This window comes from Pimephales promelas, chromosome 8 (genome assembly GCF_988280905.1).
Source record: "Pimephales promelas chromosome 8, fPimPro1.hap1.1, whole genome shotgun sequence".
NCBI classification, from domain to species: Eukaryota; Metazoa; Chordata; class Actinopteri; order Cypriniformes; family Leuciscidae; genus Pimephales; species Pimephales promelas.
Genome location: NC_142776.1, coordinates 5746813 through 5769275, shown reverse-complemented (window position 1 = coordinate 5769275; position 22463 = coordinate 5746813). Strand labels below are relative to the sequence as shown.

General features: G+C 36.2%; 1 protein-coding gene across 1 annotated transcript in view; it reads right to left on the bottom strand.

Annotated features, from left to right (window-relative positions):
- Positions 1 to 22463, bottom strand: part of abcc4 (ATP binding cassette subfamily C member 4 (PEL blood group)) — a 43525-nt gene that overhangs the window by 16464 nt on the left and 4598 nt on the right. Inside the window, exons 3-20 of the mRNA XM_039689253.2 lie at positions 22286 to 22406; positions 19702 to 19926; positions 19318 to 19407; positions 17713 to 17876; positions 16688 to 16813; positions 15783 to 16032; positions 13292 to 13399; positions 11694 to 11783; positions 11424 to 11615; positions 10372 to 10466; positions 9964 to 10050; positions 8902 to 8998; positions 8615 to 8824; positions 8286 to 8423; positions 8150 to 8187; positions 6993 to 7096; positions 6755 to 6901; positions 823 to 902 (exon numbers count right to left, since the gene is read on the bottom strand). Of these exons, the coding sequence (XP_039545187.2) occupies positions 823 to 902; positions 6755 to 6901; positions 6993 to 7096; positions 8150 to 8187; positions 8286 to 8423; positions 8615 to 8824; positions 8902 to 8998; positions 9964 to 10050; positions 10372 to 10466; positions 11424 to 11615; positions 11694 to 11783; positions 13292 to 13399; positions 15783 to 16032; positions 16688 to 16813; positions 17713 to 17876; positions 19318 to 19407; positions 19702 to 19926; positions 22286 to 22406 (2362 nt within the window). The remainder of the gene's footprint in view (positions 1 to 822; positions 903 to 6754; positions 6902 to 6992; positions 7097 to 8149; positions 8188 to 8285; positions 8424 to 8614; positions 8825 to 8901; positions 8999 to 9963; positions 10051 to 10371; positions 10467 to 11423; positions 11616 to 11693; positions 11784 to 13291; positions 13400 to 15782; positions 16033 to 16687; positions 16814 to 17712; positions 17877 to 19317; positions 19408 to 19701; positions 19927 to 22285; positions 22407 to 22463) is intronic.

The window sequence follows — 22463 nt, the reverse complement described above, 5'->3', positions numbered from 1 at the left end:
CCGGAATTTCAAGGCCCAAGTAACACAGAGAAAGAGTAAACATTCATTTACATACTTCTACTGACATTGTAACAATAGAAATTGGGTTCAAAATCGACTTTAGCGTGATTTTTACTAAAAATAAAATGAATGCGTTGGTCAAAGTTTCAATCATCTTCACTTTCACTAAACAGAAGAACACAAATAGTGTATTGACACTAGCACAAGAAAATTTAACAAATTATATTAAATTCCTTTGCGATTCCTTAAACTACATGTGTCAATCTCAAAGTCAAAGTTTCCCCACTTCATCTTGTAAGTATGGATCATTCCGACTTGTAGGCACCGACACTGAAGAAAGAGTACAAGCAGGATAGTGGTATGCTATTCTTTAGGAAGTGTTCAACAATGCATGCTGACTTTGCCGTCACACTAAAAGTGAACCAATAGTGAGAGAGGACTGTGGGAAAGGCTAAGTGACTGCAGAGTTTTCTCATCCTGACAGAGACCAAGAAAGATTCTGCTGCCCCACACAATGAAAAGCTCCTTAAAAGAAAGACTATTGTACTTCCACTCAGTCTGTCAAGCTTCAGACAATAGTGCTCTGAGCACATAAAGTGACGCCTGTCACCCACGCATTGACCACATTGTCATTTGCCAGGGGAAAAGCCACAATATGTTAGTCTACAACACTTGGTTTACCAGAGCGAATAATAATGCGTATGGCCACAAGTGATGGGTGCTCTAATATAGCCACGTTACCAGTGTGCAAATTATACAGTGTTTAACAGACACTCAACGACAACAAAACTTGCTTTACTAGGAAACTAAGCAATAGCAAACCTGGATAAAGTCCACAAATGTCCAGGGAAGTAAGGAATCAAGCTGGCCAATGTCTTTGGAGAACCGGTTGAGGATTCTTCCTGAAATGAAAAGAGAAAAACCACTTAGCAAACATTAACGTAGACTCACTGTATTCTGGACACTTTGCACAGTAAAACGTCCTGTAAGATATCAACCCGCTGAAACATAAAGCTGATTGGCTCGTCTGTCTCTGGGGACATGCCTTCCACACATTTTAAAGTTTGATTGACACATTTCGGACAAATCATTTTAGACAAATCTTGCCGGGAGACGCAGTGTCCGGATTACCATGAGGACTCACGGTGTTCAGGACAGCTGAAAATGTCTACTCACTGTGTTTCGGACAGTTAAGGAGTCATTTTTAATATAAAACGCATACATTTTAACAACTATAAGTTGGTAAAGTAATCATATTAACCTTCATAAGTTTGTTGTATAAGCGTCTATACACTCTTTTAATCGACATTTGCTCATTTGAGCATTATATTCTAACGTTATATTTAAGAATTTAAAAAATTTACATTTTTTAAATGCATTAAATTACAAATATATGCAAATTGTAACTCATAATTATTTTATAAGACCATGAGAATGTTTTTTCATCATTTTCTAGTGGGTGATCGTGTTTTAAGAGCCGTTTTCTATGGAGGTATTCTCCCTTTGTCCTTTTGTCCTGCCGGAAAACCTTCCCCTCATCATTTTCTGAACAGTCAGTGGTGTACGTTAGAAACTCACGTTGATTTCTTCGAAACGACTGGCTCTGGAAACATAGGGTTGGTCGGAATCGAAAGAGGAGGAGGCAAAGATGACATGGATATATATACACATATATATATATATATATATATTAGGGCTGGGTATTAAGACAAATTTCACAATTTGATTCGATTTCGATTCACAAGCTTGCAATTCGATTCAATTTCGATTACGATTCAATTCGATTCAATATCGATTATTTTGGATATCAGTTACAATAAATGGCAATTTTTCTCAAGGAAATCAAATCTCTTCTAGTTGTAGCCTATATAGACTTCATTAGCCTAATTTGAAGGTAATAATGAACTGTTTTGTAGCTATACAAACACTTAAATTACACTTTTATTTATTTTTATAATAAGAAGATTATATGAAATATAAACATTTAAATGGTGGCTGTCATAAAAACTTGCCAGATTTATTCAAATATGCATTAAATATTTAAGAACACTAACGAGTGTGGACTAACGAGTTTATGTGGGTTTTCTGAGGTAAATATGACGATACACGACATTGATTACAAGCTGTTTAACTGACGTCTTTCCACGTTGAAACGCTGATTGAGCGAATCAATGTGACATGATCCGGATTTCGATAAGTTGTACTCTATCTTTAACACACTTTCAGATGCTCATTCATGTTTATTTCGCACTGTGACTGGTATTATAAAGCCGGAAGAGAGATCAGCGCTGCTGCTTCTCTTGAGCTGCGCCAGAGCGATCTCACGCCACAACACCAAAACGCTATTTATGTTTTTGAATTTCTAAAGAAAATGGACGTAATTTAAAAAATTGAGACTTTGTTTCATATCAATAGTAACAAATGACAAAGATTATTGCGATTTTTTTTTTGCATGCGTGGAGCCGCGATACAATGATCCATTCATTCAAATGAAACAGGATGACTAATCGATTCTTGAGATTTAAGAATCGATATCAGTTCGTAAAAATGAGAATCGATTAATATCGAGAAATCGATATTTATTACCCAGCCCTAACATATATATATGCCGTGACCTGAAAGTGTTTATTTATAGATTTTGCGAGAAAAGTTTAAGTGTTCGGAATACCGTGACGTCCGGAAAACAGTGAGTCTACGTTATATTAGCAACTTAGCTATTTAGCAACTGCTTCCAGAACATCTAATTAGCTAGACAGGACAGCATGAAGAAGGGGATATGTATATAAAGCCTCATTAATACAATGAAATTCTTGAATATAAAATCTAAGCATAATCTTCTATTGCCATTTCTTAGAAACTGACAAATAGAATAATACAATTAACAAAACTGCTTTATTGCTTGTTAATATTTGAATAAGCTTTGTAGAATCGTGACACTCTTTTGTCATTGAACCAGTAATAGTAATAAAAGCACCACTAATTAAAATAATGCAACAAATGTTTGCCTAGTATGTATGCGCACTGTCAGCATTTCTACTTTTTATATTTTTATCAATAACAATCCCATAATGCCCTTTACTTATCTAACTGGTTATGATAATACTGGCCATAAAGGCCTTTAACCTACGCTTTGAATCACTGAAAGGATAATAAATGACAGATTAAACACAAATAATGCAAACAAAGGAGAGCTCAATCAACAATGGCACTATCCTGGATACCTATTTGTCATTTGTCAGAAATGTTTACAGCTAATTATGCTGAGATTAAAAGTTCCAAAGAACTGACAGACATAAACACCCACTAGTGCCAACCATTCTTTATAACTAGAGACCATAGATTATAAACGAAAACGATAAAGGCTAGAACGTAGAGACACAGTATACAGTAGTTGTGGCAATTAATCCACAACACAAGCTTATTCCAACCATAAATGTTTTTCTAAATGTGATTTCTATGACTAAGTAATTGCGACTCATGTGTACATGCTGATAACAGGATCACGGAAAAGGGCTCCAACTGACTCTTCAGCAGTCATAAAAACTATCTATTAGACTTTTGAGACTTGTAAATGCTCTTTTACTCATGTTATCAACAGTAACACCCCGATAAGGAGACCACGATGACAGAACCCAGGTCAGCTGTTTGCTCAGGTGAGAAGAAACTACACAATACTGGTCATAGCAGGATATCACCAGTATCATTCTAACACACTGATGCACTTGTACATTGAATAAAATTAGCATGCTAGAATAGGATCATGTGACACTGAAGACTGGAGTAATGATGCTGAAAACTCAGCTTTGCATCACAGGAATAAACTACATTTTTAATATATGAAAATAGAAAGAATTTATTTTAAATTGTAATAATATTTCACAATATTACTGTTTTTATCTCTATTTCGGATAAAGGACCTATGGAATGTCTTCATAATGATAGTTGCTCCAACAAGGCAAGTTTTGATGGCATCTCCAAATAATTTCATTAATTACTGTACAGGTGAAATGTTAGTGCAATAAAAACCATCAGAGGTGCAATAAAAGGCTACAGTTCAGATTGACCTAATAATGCTTTATGACATCAATGCAGAGCAACATTTTCTATGAATAAGAGTAAGAGGAACAGCCAGTGAGAGCTGAAGGTTTGACTTCACACACTCAATCCAAACACTTCACACGCAACACAGCTAATGTACCTCACTGCATGAGCAAAGGCCTCAAACGCTGCCATTTACACAATACTCCAGAGCAAACATCGAAGACACAGCTTTACACTTTCCTCCTCCACTGAGGAAGTCTGGATATCTCTTTAAAACAGACAAAGTGCACCTCAAAGACTGTGACTGCTTCTAGATGAATGTCATCCTTTACCCAGAAGCCCTAAATTAAAGACATTTTTGGACAGTGCACAAAATAAGTGCAAAAACATTCAATAGTCACAATCCTTCCGAAAGGAAAACAAACACTAATAAATAAAAAGCTAAATTTACCATGGGATTACAGTAACATGTTTCCTTTGGAAATGTACCATGGTATTTTCATGGCACAAAAGAAAACTCAATAAGCAATTATGACACTTACAGATATATCACAAAGAACCATAGTAACTATTATTTTATAAAGAGGTATAGTGGTAATAACAAGGTGTTATTGGAGTACATATTGGAATTGTATCATTCAGTAGTTGGTATGTACATTTTTATGGATTTTCATAATTAAATGTCATTAAAACGAACAATTAATCATTAATATTAATAACACAAAATATGTGGAGGATTCCAAACTGTGTAGTCCTTTTAATTACTATACATTTACATAAAGCAAAAATTGAAAATAGACATAAAACTTTTGACCTGTTGATGATGAAATGTAAAGTTAAATTTAAAGTCAAAAGTAAACTACCATTCAAAAGTTTGGGGTTAGTTAATTAAACTTTTTTATATACTTTTATTCAACAAGAATGCAATAAATTCTATTTTAATTAAAGGCTGTTCTTTTAAATAAGTAAACTTTATTTATATAGCACCTATCACAGATTGATCACAAACAATTTAAATAAAAGAACAATAAAACTGTCAGAGCTAAAATAAAACTTAAAGCAGCACTATGCAGGATTTTCGTTTTTGTGTGGTGTGGTCCGCCAGTGTGGTGAAGAGAGGAGTCCCAGCTTAGGACCCAAGCAATCCGATTGGTTCAAAGCTAGTTTTATGGGCAATTTTTTTTTTTTCTGTAGTAGTTTATTTTGAACATGTAAAAAACATAAAAATAAGAAATATACAAACATGCATTCATATATAAAAATAAAAATAATAGTTATATAAAGGTAATGTGCTTCTTGGCACAAACTTCCAAAATTATTCCGAAATAATAATAAATATAATCGCTAATCGCTTTAGTGGCTGGTTACAAATCAGAGAAAAACACTTTATTATAGACCTTATGTAGCCCTGCCCCTTTTCAGCATTGCGCTCGTTGTCTTTTGACTTTTGTCTATATTTTGACAGCGATCTTGCATAGGTATGAATAAACTGCTTGTAAAAAAAAAATTCCCATTCGACATTTGTTAAGACATCTGCTTTACAATGCTTATGATAAACATTACAATGCTCATGATAACTTTTGTTAACTGTACAATAAGTAAATCCACTTCACCAGCTAATTAATCCGACAGCGATGCCGTAGAAATATACAGAACGACCGTGAAAACGGAAGTTCAAAGACAATATTCTAAAGATGACTGCGCACACGTTTCTCTGGTGCATAAGGTCCATAAAAAGACGTTTGAACTACGTTAAAACAAATCATTAATGTCTTTTAACTTATATGTTTAAAGTTCTCAACTGAAAAACTCTTAAAACTAAATTGCGTGACAATAAAAGTAGTATCTTAAAATTGTGCGGCCTTAGCGCAATGCAAATAAATGTATTACTTGATGGCATCAAACTGCTTTTATCTTTTATTTTTTATCTTATCTTGCACATTGCAGCGGGATTTTGCATCCAAGCTACACATAACGCCAAAACAGCTCACATTAGTTACAAGTTATCGCAAGAACAGATTTAGATCAGGCATACTAATGGGTTTCTAAGCTGGGACCCATCTCTTCAGTGGGACTCATCTCTTCACCACACCGGCTCAAAGTTGCAAGTTTGTTTTTTCCGCTCACAGGCAACAGGAGGGGGCGAGACGCTCAAAATTCAACCCGAAAATAGTCATATAACCACTGCAATAACTCTGAAGCTATTCAGTTAAGGTAAAAAAACTGCATAGTGCTGCTTTAAAACATAAAAGCCCAATCAATTAAAAGCTTGTCAAAATCAAAGTGTCTTCAGCTGCTTTTTAAAAGAATCTGAACTTGTCTGAGGAAGTGCATCACGTTTCCACAAAAACAAAGCAGCACATGTTTGTTTTATGTATTTACTGTACCATTGATAACAATAATCAGCAAATCAGCATATTCAAATGATTTCTGAAGGATCATGTGACACTGTGGCACCAGGGTACCACTCTACCACAGTATTTCTTCTGAGCCCAATATTATTGACAGATAATGGAGTGTGTAAGAGGGATTTAGTTAGTTTAACTGCACATCCGCAAAGGTTTTCCAAGAACACCACAGAACAGATTAATTGCCCGTAAGACTAAGAAAGAGGAAAGAAGGACATTTCACAGGATGTGCTGCCCTCTGTTGGTCACTGTCAACACTGCCTTTCAAACAGACACAGGAATATAACAACTATTTTTGAACTCACCAATAGGGTTGATGTCAAAGAAACGGACCGGGGTTTTCAGGATGCTGTTGAACATACGGCTGTGTAATGTCTCCGCTGATCTCACCAGACAGTTAAACATAATCAGACCACGCATGAAGCCGAAGATGATGGTGGCTCCTGTTAAGCCTGATGATGAAGAGAAGCAAAGACGCACAATTTGGAGACATATGAAACAGGTCTACATTTGTACTGTGGCTGACTTCGATCATGAGCATACCTGCATAGATGCCCAGATAGAAATCCAAGTTGAGGGTCTGAGTTGTGTTAGCGCCGTTTGTTAAAGTGATATTCGAGGAGTCCAGCTTCTCCTGCTCTGTGGCCCTATCAATCACAAAATAATAACATTACAGAAGCTAGTAACAACCAGAACATCACCACATCCACTCTGTATATACAGCTATCAAGCACTACTTTAGGTTGTTAAACAAATTATCTGTGATTCATGTCTGGGGGCATTTTGATATTCAAATAAATTGAAAGGTCATTTTAGGTGTTAAATTATTGAATTTTACATTTTTGCCTACTTTGATTTAATTATTCTATACATTTGTGAAGATACTTTTCAAACAATTTTAGAGTGACTGCCACAAACAAGACTTCAAATTGAAAATGTGCAAAAAAAAAAGATATTTAATTGAATGAATATAACATATTGGCTATTGTTTTGAAAAATATATAATATAATAATATTTGTTTTCGAAAATCTCACCCAGGTCATATTTATTTGATAACAAATTTAAAATATTTAAAATATACTTTTCCCATTTTAATCTATATTTTTTAAGATGTAATGTAACATGTACTCCAGTCACATGATCCTTCATAAATCATTCCAACATACTGATTTTATGGTAAAGAAACATTTCTACTGAGAAAAAAAATATATATATAATAAAAAAAAAAATCAAATAACAATATTTTGTTAATGTAAAAGTCTTCAGTGCCACTGCCACTCTTGATCGATGTATTGCATTTTGCGGGTGTGAGTGGGGCTTCAAATATGGTTGTGGACAACGAGGGGCCTTGAAGCCAAAAAGTTCCGATACACTGAGAGAATATGCTGATTTCACATTTTAATCAATGAAAAAGTTGAGCTGCTTAACATTTTTGTGAAAACTGATGCATTTTTTCTGGATTCTTTGATGAATACAAAGTTGAAAAGAACAGTTTATTTGAAAAAGTAAAGACATTTCTAATGTTCCACAAGATTTCTATGACTTTTGATTGATTTAATGCTTCCTTGCTCAATAAATCTACATTTACTGTTTTAAAACTTTCTAACCCAAACTGTAGTGTAGTATGTGTGTGTGTAATGTACTTTTCAGTACATTAATGCGCTAAAAAAATGGTAGCTCAGCAGCAAAGAGCACTCACCAATATGAAAGCCACCAGTCTTGAAGGATGTAAAAAACCTATGGAGCAGAAAACCGCATTAGCATGAATCTCTATGTGCGAGCGATGGGTCTTTCAGTGTATAATTCAACCGCAGTAGCACTGCTATGCCTTTTACCTGTGCCAAAATGTTGAGGAGCACAACAAAAACCAACATGAAGGCGTTTGCTCCAGCTCGAAAATATTTCCAATACATGCGAAGACCAATAGTCCCCTCCGAGCGCGTCTCCTCGACCATGGTTTGCACATGATCCATCTACATATTACAAACAATTTTAATTGAAAATGTCTATGTTCATGATCAGACGCTAATTCAAATCCCACCAATCCACTAGATGAAGCAATCTGATCTGTAAATGTGAATGTGAATGTACAGGGAAAAATCCTATTCCATATTCTATTCCTCACAATACTACCAGATGGTGGAGAAGTCAAAAGCACACCTACCGGCAGCTGGTCGGATTCATCTTTAACAGATTGAACGGATGAAGTTTGGGAACGACTGGAGTTCTGGGAGAGGGTCCGAATGCGGGGGGAGCGAGGAGCCTCTCCTTTTTCACTCCCACCCTCCTCTTCCTCATCCTTCTTCAGCAGAGAGGTGAAATCTACTCCCGACTGCTGGAGCTCAGAGTATGTGCCGCTTGCCACCATGTGTCCCTGAGAGAGATCAAATGATTACATTTCGGCTCATTTATTCACAGACGGTGGAACGCAAATTGAATGAAATGGCTCACCTCCTTCAAAACCAGGATCTGATCTGCAGCCTTCAGGAACTGCAGCTGATGAGTAACCAAGATCCTGGGCTTCTCCTTCAGAATACCACAAATACAACTGCAAGGACAATCATTGCTATTAATAATTCACCTCAAAGAAATATTAACATGACAGTGAAAACAATAACAATACTCTTGGTTCAAAAGTTTGAGGTTGGTAAGATTTGTTAATGTTTTTGAAAGAAGTCTCTTATGGCTGAATTTATTTGATCTAAAATATGGTAAAAATTAGCCTGGCTAACGCCACACCACGTATCATTGACTCGTATTTGAGGCGTGGATTATGAATGCCCGGAGCCATATTATTGGGTGCTACGAATGTACGAATCAAATGCACCAATCGGTTCAATGATACCAGATGACGTATGTAGAGCGACAGAAAACTAGACAAGGAAAAAGACGATGGGGCAGAGATTTAACGAAGCCTGTCTCTTTTACACGCCAGGTGTGGCTGCAGGTTTGGGTAAATAAAAGCAGGTCTCTAATAGGGGCCGGGTCTGTTTTTTAGTTTCGGGTTGTTAATTTATTGTTGTGAACTAAAGAAACACTTCAGAGTTGGACACGTCTGCGAAGAACTGATGAGCTGCATGCTAATATGAGCAGTTGACTCGAAAGGAGGAGCAAAATTAGTTATTTTTAATGGTTTCTTTTGGTTTAGGTAAAAAAGGTGAGTGATTAAGACTAATTTATTCACTTTATATGCTTTAGGCATGTAAAACATCCACGTTTCACATAATTAGTGTATACATGATATCATTGTGTGATTACATAGACAAACTGGTGAATCGTTTTTTTTTAGCCTATTCATTGAAACGAACCGTCCAAAAGATCCAGTTCAAGGAAAAGAATCAGACTTCCCATCACTAGTGTCATATGAACTACTTTCATGAAGCTTTTATGGTTTATTTGGCCCTTTATGGAGTTTGACCACCCCTAAACACTAAAAGCTCTTATTGTATGGAAAAGAACAGGGTGAAGAGCAACAGAAAAATGCAACAGGATCGGCGAAGAGCAAAGACTTACTGTTCAAACAGGTGTCTGCCCACTTCAGAATCTACTGCACTCAATGGATCATCCAACAGGTAAATGTCAGCATCCTGATACACAGCTCTAAAACCCACAGACAGTAACAGGTCTACATAAAAATCTAACAAAACAGCTACAAAATTTACACTTCCTATTAGCAAATATATGTCAGTTTGTTTATTTAGACAGGACTTGATTTTTTCCCACTATTTTATACATCTTACAAAATGTTATTGGTTACATTAAATGATCAGTATGTCCAAGATGCAGTCTTCTGAATATACATTATGCATTATATACATTATATATATTTCTTTGCTCACACTAATGTATCCGTAAAGGTTAGAAAGGGGCTATTGTTTAATTGTATTACTGAATAATGTTTGAGTTAACAGGTTGAGATACCTGGCCAGGTTGACTCGAGCTTTCTGCCCTCCACTGAGAGTTGCTCCTCGGTCTCCGATCACAGTCAAATCCCCATCGGGAAGCAGCTCCATGTCCTATACGACACACAGAGAACTACACTTTCAGTATACTACAGTTTACTTATAATAACTTTAGCTTTATGCTGGTGTAGATGTCAAATTAAAGTTTATATAGGTTTGGAGTGAGCTACAAATACTAAAAGTAGTGCTGTCAATTTAAAGTTTATATAGGTTTGGAGTGAGCTACAAATACTAAAACTAGTGCTGTCAATTTAAAGTTTATATAGGTTTGGAGTGAGCAACAAATACTAAAAGTAGTGCTGTCAAATTAATGTGATATTTGAAGGAAATACTGTTTTTTTATGCACTTAAATAACCCAGATACATAAATAGAAAATTACACAAAAAAGGCAAAATACAAAACAACAGCCAAATACATAACACCTACATGTGTACATAGACCAACAACAACAACAAAAAAACCTATTAAATTGCTTTCTTCTAACATAAAAGTGTAAGGTTCTTCAGAGGCTCTCAGCAAAAACACTACTTTTCTACTTTTCGAATGAATGAATAACTTTTTTCAGTAAAGCTGCATTAAATTGATTGAAAGTAAGTGTAAATACATGTATGATGTTACAAAATAGATCCAAATAAATGGTGAACTTTCTACTCAAAGAATCCTGAACAAATATGTACCAGTTTCTACAAATATTTGTATTTTTTTTTTTATAAAAATGTGATTTAAATAAAATGTATATAATGTAATGTATAATATATATATATATATATATATAAAAATATATGTATATAACACATTCAAACATTGTACAGAGCCCAAACTTTTAATGGTAGTGTAGAAAGTGTGTACTGAATTATTTAAATTAAATAATCAGCGTATGTATTTAATTCATATGCCAATCCTGATTAAAACAAAGAATAAAGAACCTAACTGAGAATTTAATCTGGAAGTAGATGGATAAGATCAGGACGGCAAGAGTGTGATGGACGAATAACTAATAAGCGTCTCACCCTTTTGAGTGCACAGGCTTTGAGGACCCTCTCATATCGCTGGGGCTGCAGCTCCTTCCCGAAGAGTATGTTGCTCCGAATGGTCCCTGGAAAAACCCAAGGCTGCTGTGAGGCATACGTCAGCTCACCTTTAACCTTTATAACACCCTTTTCTGCTGGAAGCTCTCCCAGAACAGAGCTGAGGAGAGAGGACTGCAGGATACAGGTCATGATTAGTAACTAATAACACATGATCATTATTTTAGGAAATTTTTAATTATTGTGACTGACCTTTCCAGCCCCCACAGGACCAATAACAGCCAGAAGTTGACCTGGCTTCACAGTAAAAGACAGATTTTGTAATGTTGGAGCATCCAGAGTCTGTCAAGTAGAAAGGTGAAAATATATTAGTCTTAACATGTATAAAGGGGGGGAAGTATTTCAATTACAGCTGCAAGCAGCGATGCACCCGTGCTGCCGCCACCCGGCGGTTTTAGGAAGACAGAGCACAGTGGGCAGTATGTAATGATAATAAATATAGGAGGACTATGTCAAAGCATTTGTATTTGCCACACTTCCTGTTATCAGCAGGTGGCGCTATTGCTATAACCAAATATGAGCATGGTCATGTGTTCAGGACAGGACTCTTATCAAACATGTGAAGTTTGGGGCAGATCGGACATTGTATGCCGTCTGTGGTTGCCTACCAATATCGGAACTGCAAGCAATATTGAACTATATGACATATTCATGCACAAATCACCAAAAGGCTGAAATTGGGTGTACATTTGTCAGGCCCCCAAGGGCACACCCTTCGACGAAAACTCAAGTTCTTCACAATTTAACGTCGCAAAGGCCTTAAGATTACACACTCCCCAAATTTAAAGAGGATCAGATCAAAACTGTAGGAGGAGTTTGTCAAAGTACAACATCAGAAAATGATGAAAAATGTTCAAAATATCTGACTTCCTGTTGTGTTTAGGGCTATGCTCCAAGAGACTTTTTTTGTAGGTATTGTGTCATTACATGTATGTACCATATTTCATACCTGTACGTGAAACGTAGAGCCGGGGCAAAATTTGGGGGCAATAATTTAAAGAATTTGCCTTATAAAATAATAATAAACAGAGCAAAAACAATAGGGTCCTCTTACCATCAGAACTCAGGCCCTAAATGCATTTTGTTCTTTTGAAATTATTATTTAACAAAGTATTCTGAACAAAAATGCAACAAATCAGCATACAAGAATTAATTTACTGAAGAGTGGAGTAATGATGCTGAAAATTTAGCTTTACCATTACAGGAATAAATTATATTTTAAATATATTAAACAGAAAACAGTCATTTTATATTTCATTTTATTCAAATAGTCAGGATAAGTTGTTGTTGTAAAAGGGGTTAGGCAAAATAAGTCTTGACTTCAGCCTAAACCCCTTCGGTCAGTATTTATGTGTTATTTTTAATTTTTATTTTATTTTTTTTCTCTCTCTCTTTTTTGTGTTACATGATTTATGACATGATTTCTAAATGACTGACCGAAGAAATAAATAAATACAATACAAATAAATACAATATTGTAATAATATTTCACAATATTACTGCTGTACTTTTTTTATCAAATAAATGCAACTTTGGTGAGTAGAAGAGACTTAATTAAAAAAAAAAACATTAGTTAGAAAAATCATACTAACTAACTTAATAGGGATGCCTATTAACTAAACTAACCTAAACTAACTTTAGGGATGAGTGAGACACTACGCTTTTGGGATCAAGATTAAACTTCCACTGCTTGATTGGGCAATATATCTGCTTGTAATTCTGCATTTCCAAAAGTACAACTCCAGGGAAGATGTGTGTGTACTTTATATATTTATATACACTGAACTCACCTTGTCCCAGTAGCATATGAGATCCTGAATCTCCACAGATGCCTCTTTCTTCTCCTCCTGAGAAAGGGGGGTGTTGGTTCTCACAAGCTCATCGAGCAAGAGGAACTTCTGCACGAGAAAGAAAAACCACAGACACTTATGATGTATGAACACAAGTTCATAAAAAATACAACTGCTGTAATAACACTGACAAGTCACAGTCATCAGGAGTTTCTGTGGTTAACACAAAATTAAGATTGTCGAGCAAGCAGAAGAAATTAGTACAGTGTGTTCAATTCACAAAATAAATATAATCAGCTTTTTCTAAACGGACACTCCATGGTTACAAAATCTGCACGTTCATGTTGGACTTATGCAACAGTAGCTGCGTCAGTGGGAACTTTAGAATACATCTAAAATTAACCCTGAAAATGATACCTACTGTACAAGCACAACTAGAGGAGACTTATATGCTATTACTTGTGGCAAATAGTCTTAACATTTCATTTATTTGTTATTTGTATTGAAAGTTGTACATGTGTGCTACATAAGTTCTGCTCATTTCTTTGTGCAAGATTGGGTTGGAAATACAGACACAAGAATCTATCTTTTAGTCTATGCTAGTTTTAGGTGTACTACTATGGGTGTATTAGGTGTACACGAACTGCGGCACCGGTAAGGACATTAAGGACACTGGATCACTACACATTTGGACCCTGATGGTGACAAGACATCACTACTTGTATTTATGAACAGCAGAACTGATCTTTTTCTAGCATGTTTTTATGTTAAATATTTTGATTGCTACATATACCTGTAACATCTTCAGCTTAGATTAATTATAAATGTTAGCTAGTTTATGCTAAGTAACTGTCTGGCCATGTATGTTTATGCTGAAATATAATTAAATAACATTTTTTTTTGTATGTGTTATTATGTGTAGTGATTTGCATCACGTGATATACATTTTGCGCTTCAGAACTTCTGATAAGGGAACCAAATGAGCAACGATACTCCCTGGTTTTCACAGTGGATTGTAGGACTTGTTAGGGAGTGAACATTTTAGTGGACTGTAAGGATTTTGCAATTGATACAGCTCTTGAAATGGCCGACTCCCTGATCAGTGACCTCCAAAACAAACTTAAAGGGATACTTCACCTCTGGAAAGGTGAACGTGTATTTAAAATGGGTCATTTATGTAGAAGAAATATGAAATTATTTTGAATTTGGAGCTTTCTAGAGTGAGAAAAGCCAGTGTTTTTTTTACACTACAAAAATGTATTTTTGGTTTATGTGGACGAAAGACAACAACTCCCAGAATGCACTTGCTTCGCCACCCTAGGAGGCCACGCCTACCGCTAACAGAGCGTGGTAGTTAAACAACAAGTCTGGGCTACTAGTGAGTCTCCACGATGAGTCTGCCCGAAAATGTGTTTTGATATCGGCCAAAATGTCCAGGATTCGGCTTTTGCTTTCTACAGTCGCCATTCAGTCGCGGGAGAATGGCGCGAGGCCGGTGGCGTGATTACCCATGAGTGACACCTGTGAGACGCACCGGTCTCGTATCTCTCACAGAGGAGCGGGAATATTCTTAGCAATGTTAAAACGCACATCAACCGATCACTTGTTTAGCGTTCGTGTAAACACTTCATTCAGATTCACCAATCGCGAATGATTTCAGTTAGATTGAAACAAAAACTGTGCATGTAAATAATGAATGGCGACTGCAGAAAGCAAAAGCTGAATCCCGAACATCGACGACCGGACATGTCCAGGAAAAAGAGGACGGTAACCCTTACTACTCGGCTTTCTCCACAGAATAAGAGCCTGCTAGCTTAGCTTCCAAACAAAGATGGCTGACACTGTGTGTTCATTCTGTGAGTGAGATCGCCCTCTATGGGTGGGTTAAGAACATGCGGGACAGACCCGACTACTGACTGTATTCTTTAGCCTCTGTCCAAAAAATCCTCCGATGATGCAAAATGATGATTTTTGCGTCATCTGAGGATTTTTTTCCAGACAAAAAAAAAATACTTAAATCTCTCGTCTCAGAGGGATATGAGGGTGGAAAGCATAATTCGGTAATTCGGAAATACTACAGGTTTTCTACTAATACAAAGCTTAATCCTAAATCCTGAAGGATCCCTTTAAGAGCCTTAAAATAGCATAATAGTGGCGCTTTAAAATTGAACCAAATCTTGTGTCAATGCCCAGGCCCTACAAGTTTTTATTTGGTTTTGCCTAATTTTTTGCCATCAATACATTAATCTTGCAATACGCCTTCCTTGACACCATGTTGCATGTTAGTGGCATCCATTTATCAACTTGGAAAATTACATTTTTGATTAAATTTGTCAAATCTCAAGCATAAAATAATAGTCATAAAAGAGATGATAAACACATTGCATTGTGGGATACAATATTGTGTAAAATGCTCTAGTTTTCCTTTTCGAGATTGTAATAATTTCCATGACTTTCCCAGAAACAGTTTTGCTAATGATAGAGGTTGTACCTTGATCCTCCGGATGCTGATGGCAGTCTCAGACACTTTCTCGATAGCAGAGGGGAAGAACAGAGTAACGGTGAGGCGGACGGCACTGTAAAGCGACACGGCCACAAACACACGACTGGCAGAGATGGTGTTGTCCACTAGCACGTACACGGTGAAGGTCACAAACAGGATGATTTTATTCGCCGTGAAGAACGAGGCCATGTTCAGCCCACGGAGGTAAGAGCTATTCATGATTTTTGAGATCTCCTTCCTATAAGAAACGAAAAAAATAAGAGCTTTATCCACTCATGCCCAACAATCAAAAATATATTTTGTCCTAGAGCGGGACGGCCCTGCATGGTGCTTCACAAGGTCGGTTTGCACAGTAAAAATTCATTCGGTCTTTAAAAAGACAGATCAAATGCAGAACCACAGATAAGATTACAAGAAGCATAGCTTGTGGGACTGAAAGGTTAAAGCTTATCCGAGACGTCATGGCTTCTAAATGTAATACACATTATTAAACACTTTTAGTCAAGTTTTTGACATGCTGTCATTTACTGAGCCACGTTATGAAAGAACGTGAACAACCGGTTCTAGCGATGTGATGTTTTGGTATTGGATTGTGTATGCTGTGTATTCTCTTCTATTATCAGTTTCATATTCATGTCAACTACTGCCAAGGCAGAACAAGAGTCTTAGGAGACTTTTGCTGAGAAAGTTGGTTAAACTGGTAAAACCATTTATATAGTGTCACATGAATAACAACAAATCCAGTTTAGTTTTCCTTGATTGACCTAAGATTTTACAGACCTTCAAAAGAAATAATCAAAGCTCATAAATGGCTGTGTGCTGGCTTCTGCTGACCCATGTTAGGGCCAGAGGCAGTATAATAAGACTAAATAAGCCCACAGTATATAATTTACCTTCGTACATCAGTAACCAGCGCTGCAAATGGCTTCTCCCAGGCGTACATCTTAATTATACGTATACCAGATACCACCTCATTCATAGTGCGAATCCTATTGTCAGTTAAAGCTGCGGTCTTACTCCTGTGAGAGAGAGAGAAACAGACAGTGTGAGACAGAGAGAAAGAGAATGTTTTTGGGCTATATTCTAAACATAAAGGGTGATACTGCAAAATGAACTTCTTAAAATTAGGTTTCATCTTTGTTAAAACACATTGCACAACCTAGAATTGGATCTGACCATGGCCTTGCTCAACATTGAAATTGATTTTTTATATTGTGTGAAATGTGTGCAGGAACATTTTTACAAGGAAATGAAAAAGTTGGATAAGCTTTGGACTTGCTTAACTTCTAAAAATACGAGAGATTCTGAATTTAAATATTTAAATAATAATGATTAAGGTCATTAAGGTTTCAGATTATGATGTGAAAATGTTCATACTGTCAGTCAGAAACTCTGAAATATTCCACCTTTTATCTCTCAAGTATTTATCATAATATTATGCATGTATTATCTTTCCTTTAAAATCATATTACGTGACACAAAAGTTCCTCTAACTCAAGAATCATATGGAGTAGAAACCTGAACTCAGACCTCACGTAGAAAGAGTGCATAACCCCAGGAGGAAAGAGCATGTGGTTTAATGTGTGACACTGACTCATCATATTTGAGCACTGTAGTGAGAAAAAAGTTCTTTGTGCTTTTAATAATTTCCAGATAACGTAAATCTGTGCTTGTGTGAAAGATTAACATCGAAACTAATTTTTGAAAAACTAAAATAAATTACAGCTCATTCAAATTTAAAGGGCCCAGTTTTGCAGATGTTTTTAAGAGATAATTAATGTGTTTTACATACGATTCTGATGTGTACATGACACTACATCTTGTGACTGTGATTAAACCTTTCAATTTCTCACGATTCCTTTTTTTCTGATCCGATTAAAAAAAAGATTCTCTGTCAGGAGTAATCCTGAGATTGTACCTGTACTTGGAAAACAGTTTCCCAAACATGGTCTGAAGTGGCATAAGAAAGAGCAAAACTGCCATGCCTGCAAGGCATGATGGTCCAATCTCTTGCCAAAGCAGACCAATCACAGCTGCGGCTTGAAGAGGCCCTACCCACAGGAAGTGCAGAAAAATAGTCACCTGGGAATACAGACATAAACAAAACAGCACACAATTATTTCATTATCAAAAAAAGTAGTATTTTATTACCATGGGGTTTTGATATGGCACTAGTATAGCAACACCATGTTTGTTTTGGGGCATTTACCATTCAAAGATTTTAAACATTATTACTCCAGTCTTCTGTGTAACTATCCTTCATAAATCATTCTGTAACTGTCCTTCATAAATCAAATATTTAGTTTTGATGCTTAATTTTAACAATCTCGAAAACAATTGTGCTAATACTATTTGTAATAATATTTGTGGAAATAGTGATGCATTTTTTTCAGGATTATTTGATTAATAAAGTTTTTAAAAACAGCATTTATTTAGAACCAATTTTTAAACATTTTCAAATATATTTACTGTCACTTTTGATCAATTCAATGCAGCATTACTAAATAAAAGTATTTTTTTTATATATACTAATTTTTTTTTATATATATATATATTTATATATATACACATATACACTTCCCCCCCAAAAGAAAAACATTAATTCTGGATGCCATAATAAAATGCATCGGTGTTAATTTATTTAAGCTTTTAAAGATTGGCACACAATGACGCTTACATGTCATGTTCATGTGGAAATAATTTAGTGTAATAGTTGGAAATACACAATGTACTGCATTTGAAGTACTTTATTTTAAACAGCCCAAGAGATTATTTTAGAATCCACAAAAGGAGCTTGAACTTCAAAAGAGCTAACTTTGGCTAGTAACACGGCCTGAACAAAAACAGCACATCCTGTAATTCTTCATTGAACCCCTCTGATGTCTGCTGGTGAATACAGGAGAAACGCCTCAATAGACAAATTTAAAACAATGACATTCCTACTTTGATTAGACAGAATAACTGCTCAGCAAGAATGTACATGGTTAAAAATTATGTCGTGTGGTTTACCACAGTCGGTGTATGAATGAGTGTGTGAATGGGTGAATGTGAGGCAATATGTGAAGCGCTTTGGTGGCCATTAGGTCTATGAAAGCGCTATATAAATGCAGTCCATTTACCATTTTACATAATCACATAATGTTGAGACATGATAACTTATCTGAGGGAAACTCCACTTAATTGGCGAGTTATGATATCAGAAACCACAATGAATAAGTACAGTTTAAAACTGTTCAACTAATCATTTTAATTTCCCAATGATCTGGAGCCCGGCTGTAAATGCACAAAAGGTTGAGACTATTTTTTTATTTCCCCTAGTCCTCTGAACGCTGGCCAATCTGTAACCCGCCCGGTAACACAAAGCCCTTTAACTGGAAATTAAACAATTCCCTGACTAAACATGTGCCAAGTCCAATTCTTATAAATAAATACACTCATAAAGACCTGCTTCAAAAACAGGAAATGGACAACCTGTGACCATAACACTTAAGAGGAAGACAAAGAAGTTATGGAAATGTCCTACCTCATCAAACTTGTTGACGTCATTCGACAAAAGGTTAACAATCTGCCCTGTGGTGGTCTGGCCCATAGCTGTGGCGCTAAGGCACAGCGCCTGCAAGAAGAAAAGATTCCAGAGGTTTGTAGGAGAAATTGTGATAAGGAATTAGCCTCAGTTCAGCCAAAAAAAAAAAAAAAAAACTAATAATAATAAAATAATTTGTATCGCTTACATCTACAGACATATCATTTAAGATGTGATGCACTCACAAAATAAAAGTACAAAGGAGTTTATTGGACCGTTCTTTGAAATTGGTACTACCATTTGATACCAACACTGGTACTACCTTGGCAACACTTCAGCACTTTGTTTTTGGAATGCTTTTAATTTTTCAAAAGAAAATCTTACCTTCCTGTAGATCATGTGACACATTGCAATGCGGATTTTCATTCCAGCTCTTAGGACGTGGTAAAAGTAGAGGTGGTGGAGTAATGCCAGAAACAGAGTGGATAGAGAGACACCTGCTGCAAATCCATAGGCTTTGTATAAAGCTGGCATGTCCTCGGGGTCATAGTTCTCAAAATACCGAATGAGTTGGCCCAAAAACACTGGTTGGATCACCTTGATCACCTCCTATAATGTGGAAGAGAATAACATCAGATAATAACAATGTAAAATAATTGATATTTTGTCCTGTTCTACATGCGTACAGTATAGGGCTCTATGAAATCTGTATATTTCCCTCTATAAACTTTTTTTATTGCATGCTATTGTGTGAACACAAAATTACTGGAATGCATAGTTGATTTAAAAAAAAATTGGATGACAAGTAATTTCCTAGTACTTGATTTTGAAAAAAATCTAATTATTGGACCAAAAACCAAGGGGGTAATCCATCGACCGGAAGCCTCGCGGGAGCTGGCATCTTGTAGCAGAACTTCACTTGTGTTAGCATTCCCATTGACTCCCATTCATTTTGGCGTCACGTTGACAGCGAATAACTTTACATCTGAGGCGTTTGAAGACCCCATTTGTCCTTTATTTATTTCTAAAGAAACGCAACAATGTATAAAATGCTCCATTACCTTGTAGCTTATATTATGGCCCCGTAGAAGCAGTTTTAGTGAAAGTAGGCTAACGATTGCGTCATAACCAAGCGACTCTCCGTCGCACAGTAGAGAGATTACCGTATGGACAGGAGAAGAAGCTCGTGCGCAATCGGGGAAACGTGGAGGCAAAATGCCAAAATAATTAATCACAATATCTAGCAAAAGTGTCTCCTGCTCCAAGCTCATGGACAGCTCCTATTCACACTCTCCGCCTCTGCAAGTTTCAGAAGGGAATGATTCAGATTTCACATGCCACAGCCACTAGAAGACGGACGGTATGCTCACGTCACATCTACGTCGTCAAGCTCTGTTTGAGTCTGCACGTCAGGGACGGAAGTGCTAAATTTTTTTTTTTTTAAAGCCAAAAACGGGCTACACTTGTCTCAATGGAGTTCCAATGAGATCGCTCTGTCCACTTCTTATACTGTCTATGCCAAAAACCTCCCTCCGCACGTACTGCAATAACCTAGAATGTTCTGCTAGAATGTTCAGCTTCTGCTCAATAACTTCAAGCAAAAGGAACTGGATGAATATTTGAATGCTACCAAGCCCAATGTGGGATTATCACACCAGGTTTATTTGTTGGCCTTTTTAAGTATTAAGGACACTTAATATTCAACAATATTATTAATCTGACTGTACTGAACTTGATGTAGGAGAACTGAACTGAGCTGGACGATGACAATTTTTGCAGAACTTCTTAACAGATGAATGAATCAATTTAATAACTAATGATCCTTACAACAAAACTGAATCGACACTAAACAAACTTCAGCTGAACAACAGCCAAAATGTACCATTTTCCTTTCATCATTGTAAAGCTGCTTTGAAACAATCTGTTTTGTAAAGCGCTATATGAATAAAGGTGACTTGACATTCCTGAAAATAGTGTTTTATTATTACTTTGAGAAGTACATTCTACTGTAAAAGAGAAATATATTTCTGTCATAATTTCTCAAAGTTAAACCTAACTTTTATTTTAGTGGGTGGTAGAGAAGATCTTTCAGTTTCAGTGTTTCTGAAGACAGTTTTATAAACTAAAATGGGGAAATACTCATGAGGTAAACTATCAGATGCTGTCCTCATATGGTGAGACAGGCCGGCAGATGCTAAAAACAGGAGCTTCACACATGCATGTGTAGGAGACGAAATTGTGACATCCACAGGAAAGACATACAGACCAAGTATACAAAAAGTGTACAGTACAGCCCTATTTTTGACATTCTATACTGTAAATTATATTTTATGACTGGATTCTGTTTTTTCTGAATCATGGAAATCATAGGGGCTAAGGAAAGGCGATATGACCAAAATCTTATATCACGATGAGAGTAAATTTATTTAACGATAACGATATATTTATATATCATTCACAATATAGTCATTTTTGCCTTAAATAAACTTATATCAAAATGTATGATACCATGGTAATTTCAAAATTCTCCTCGTTTTTTGTGCGTTTGTACTAATTTTGACGTCACAAAAAACGAATACTACCAAGTAAAACAAAACTTAAGCAAACAGACTGATAAAATAAGAAGATTAAGAAGATTAGAAAGAATCTAATTACACACGACAGTGAAAAACCCTGGATGTCTGATCACTCTTTCTTGGATCTCATGGATGTGCTTAAACTCAATCTTCTATAAACACTCTTAAAACTGACTCCTGTGTGATGCACTTCAGGTGACTCGCGGCAAGACGGTGAATCATCAACTGAATTTATAAGATGTGATGACTTGGTTTAAAAATTAAACTAAATGTAGTTTAAATACATACCAGACTAGTAGTTAACTAGAGGGGGGGGGGGGGGGGGTTACTGCGTTTACATTGTGTACCATTAACAAAGAGAACATCATCCAAAGTCCCAGAACAGAACGTACCTCTATAAGAGTGAAGACTCCCAGTACTGCATAAGATTTCCAGTAGCACCTGATAATGGCTTTGGTAAGTTTGGGTGTCCTGAGTTCTTTGGTTGCTTTCTCCACTTCTTGGTCCCAGCAGCTGTTGAGAAAAAGAAAAAGATGAGGAAGGCTAAATTAACAACGCTGACAAAGAGAG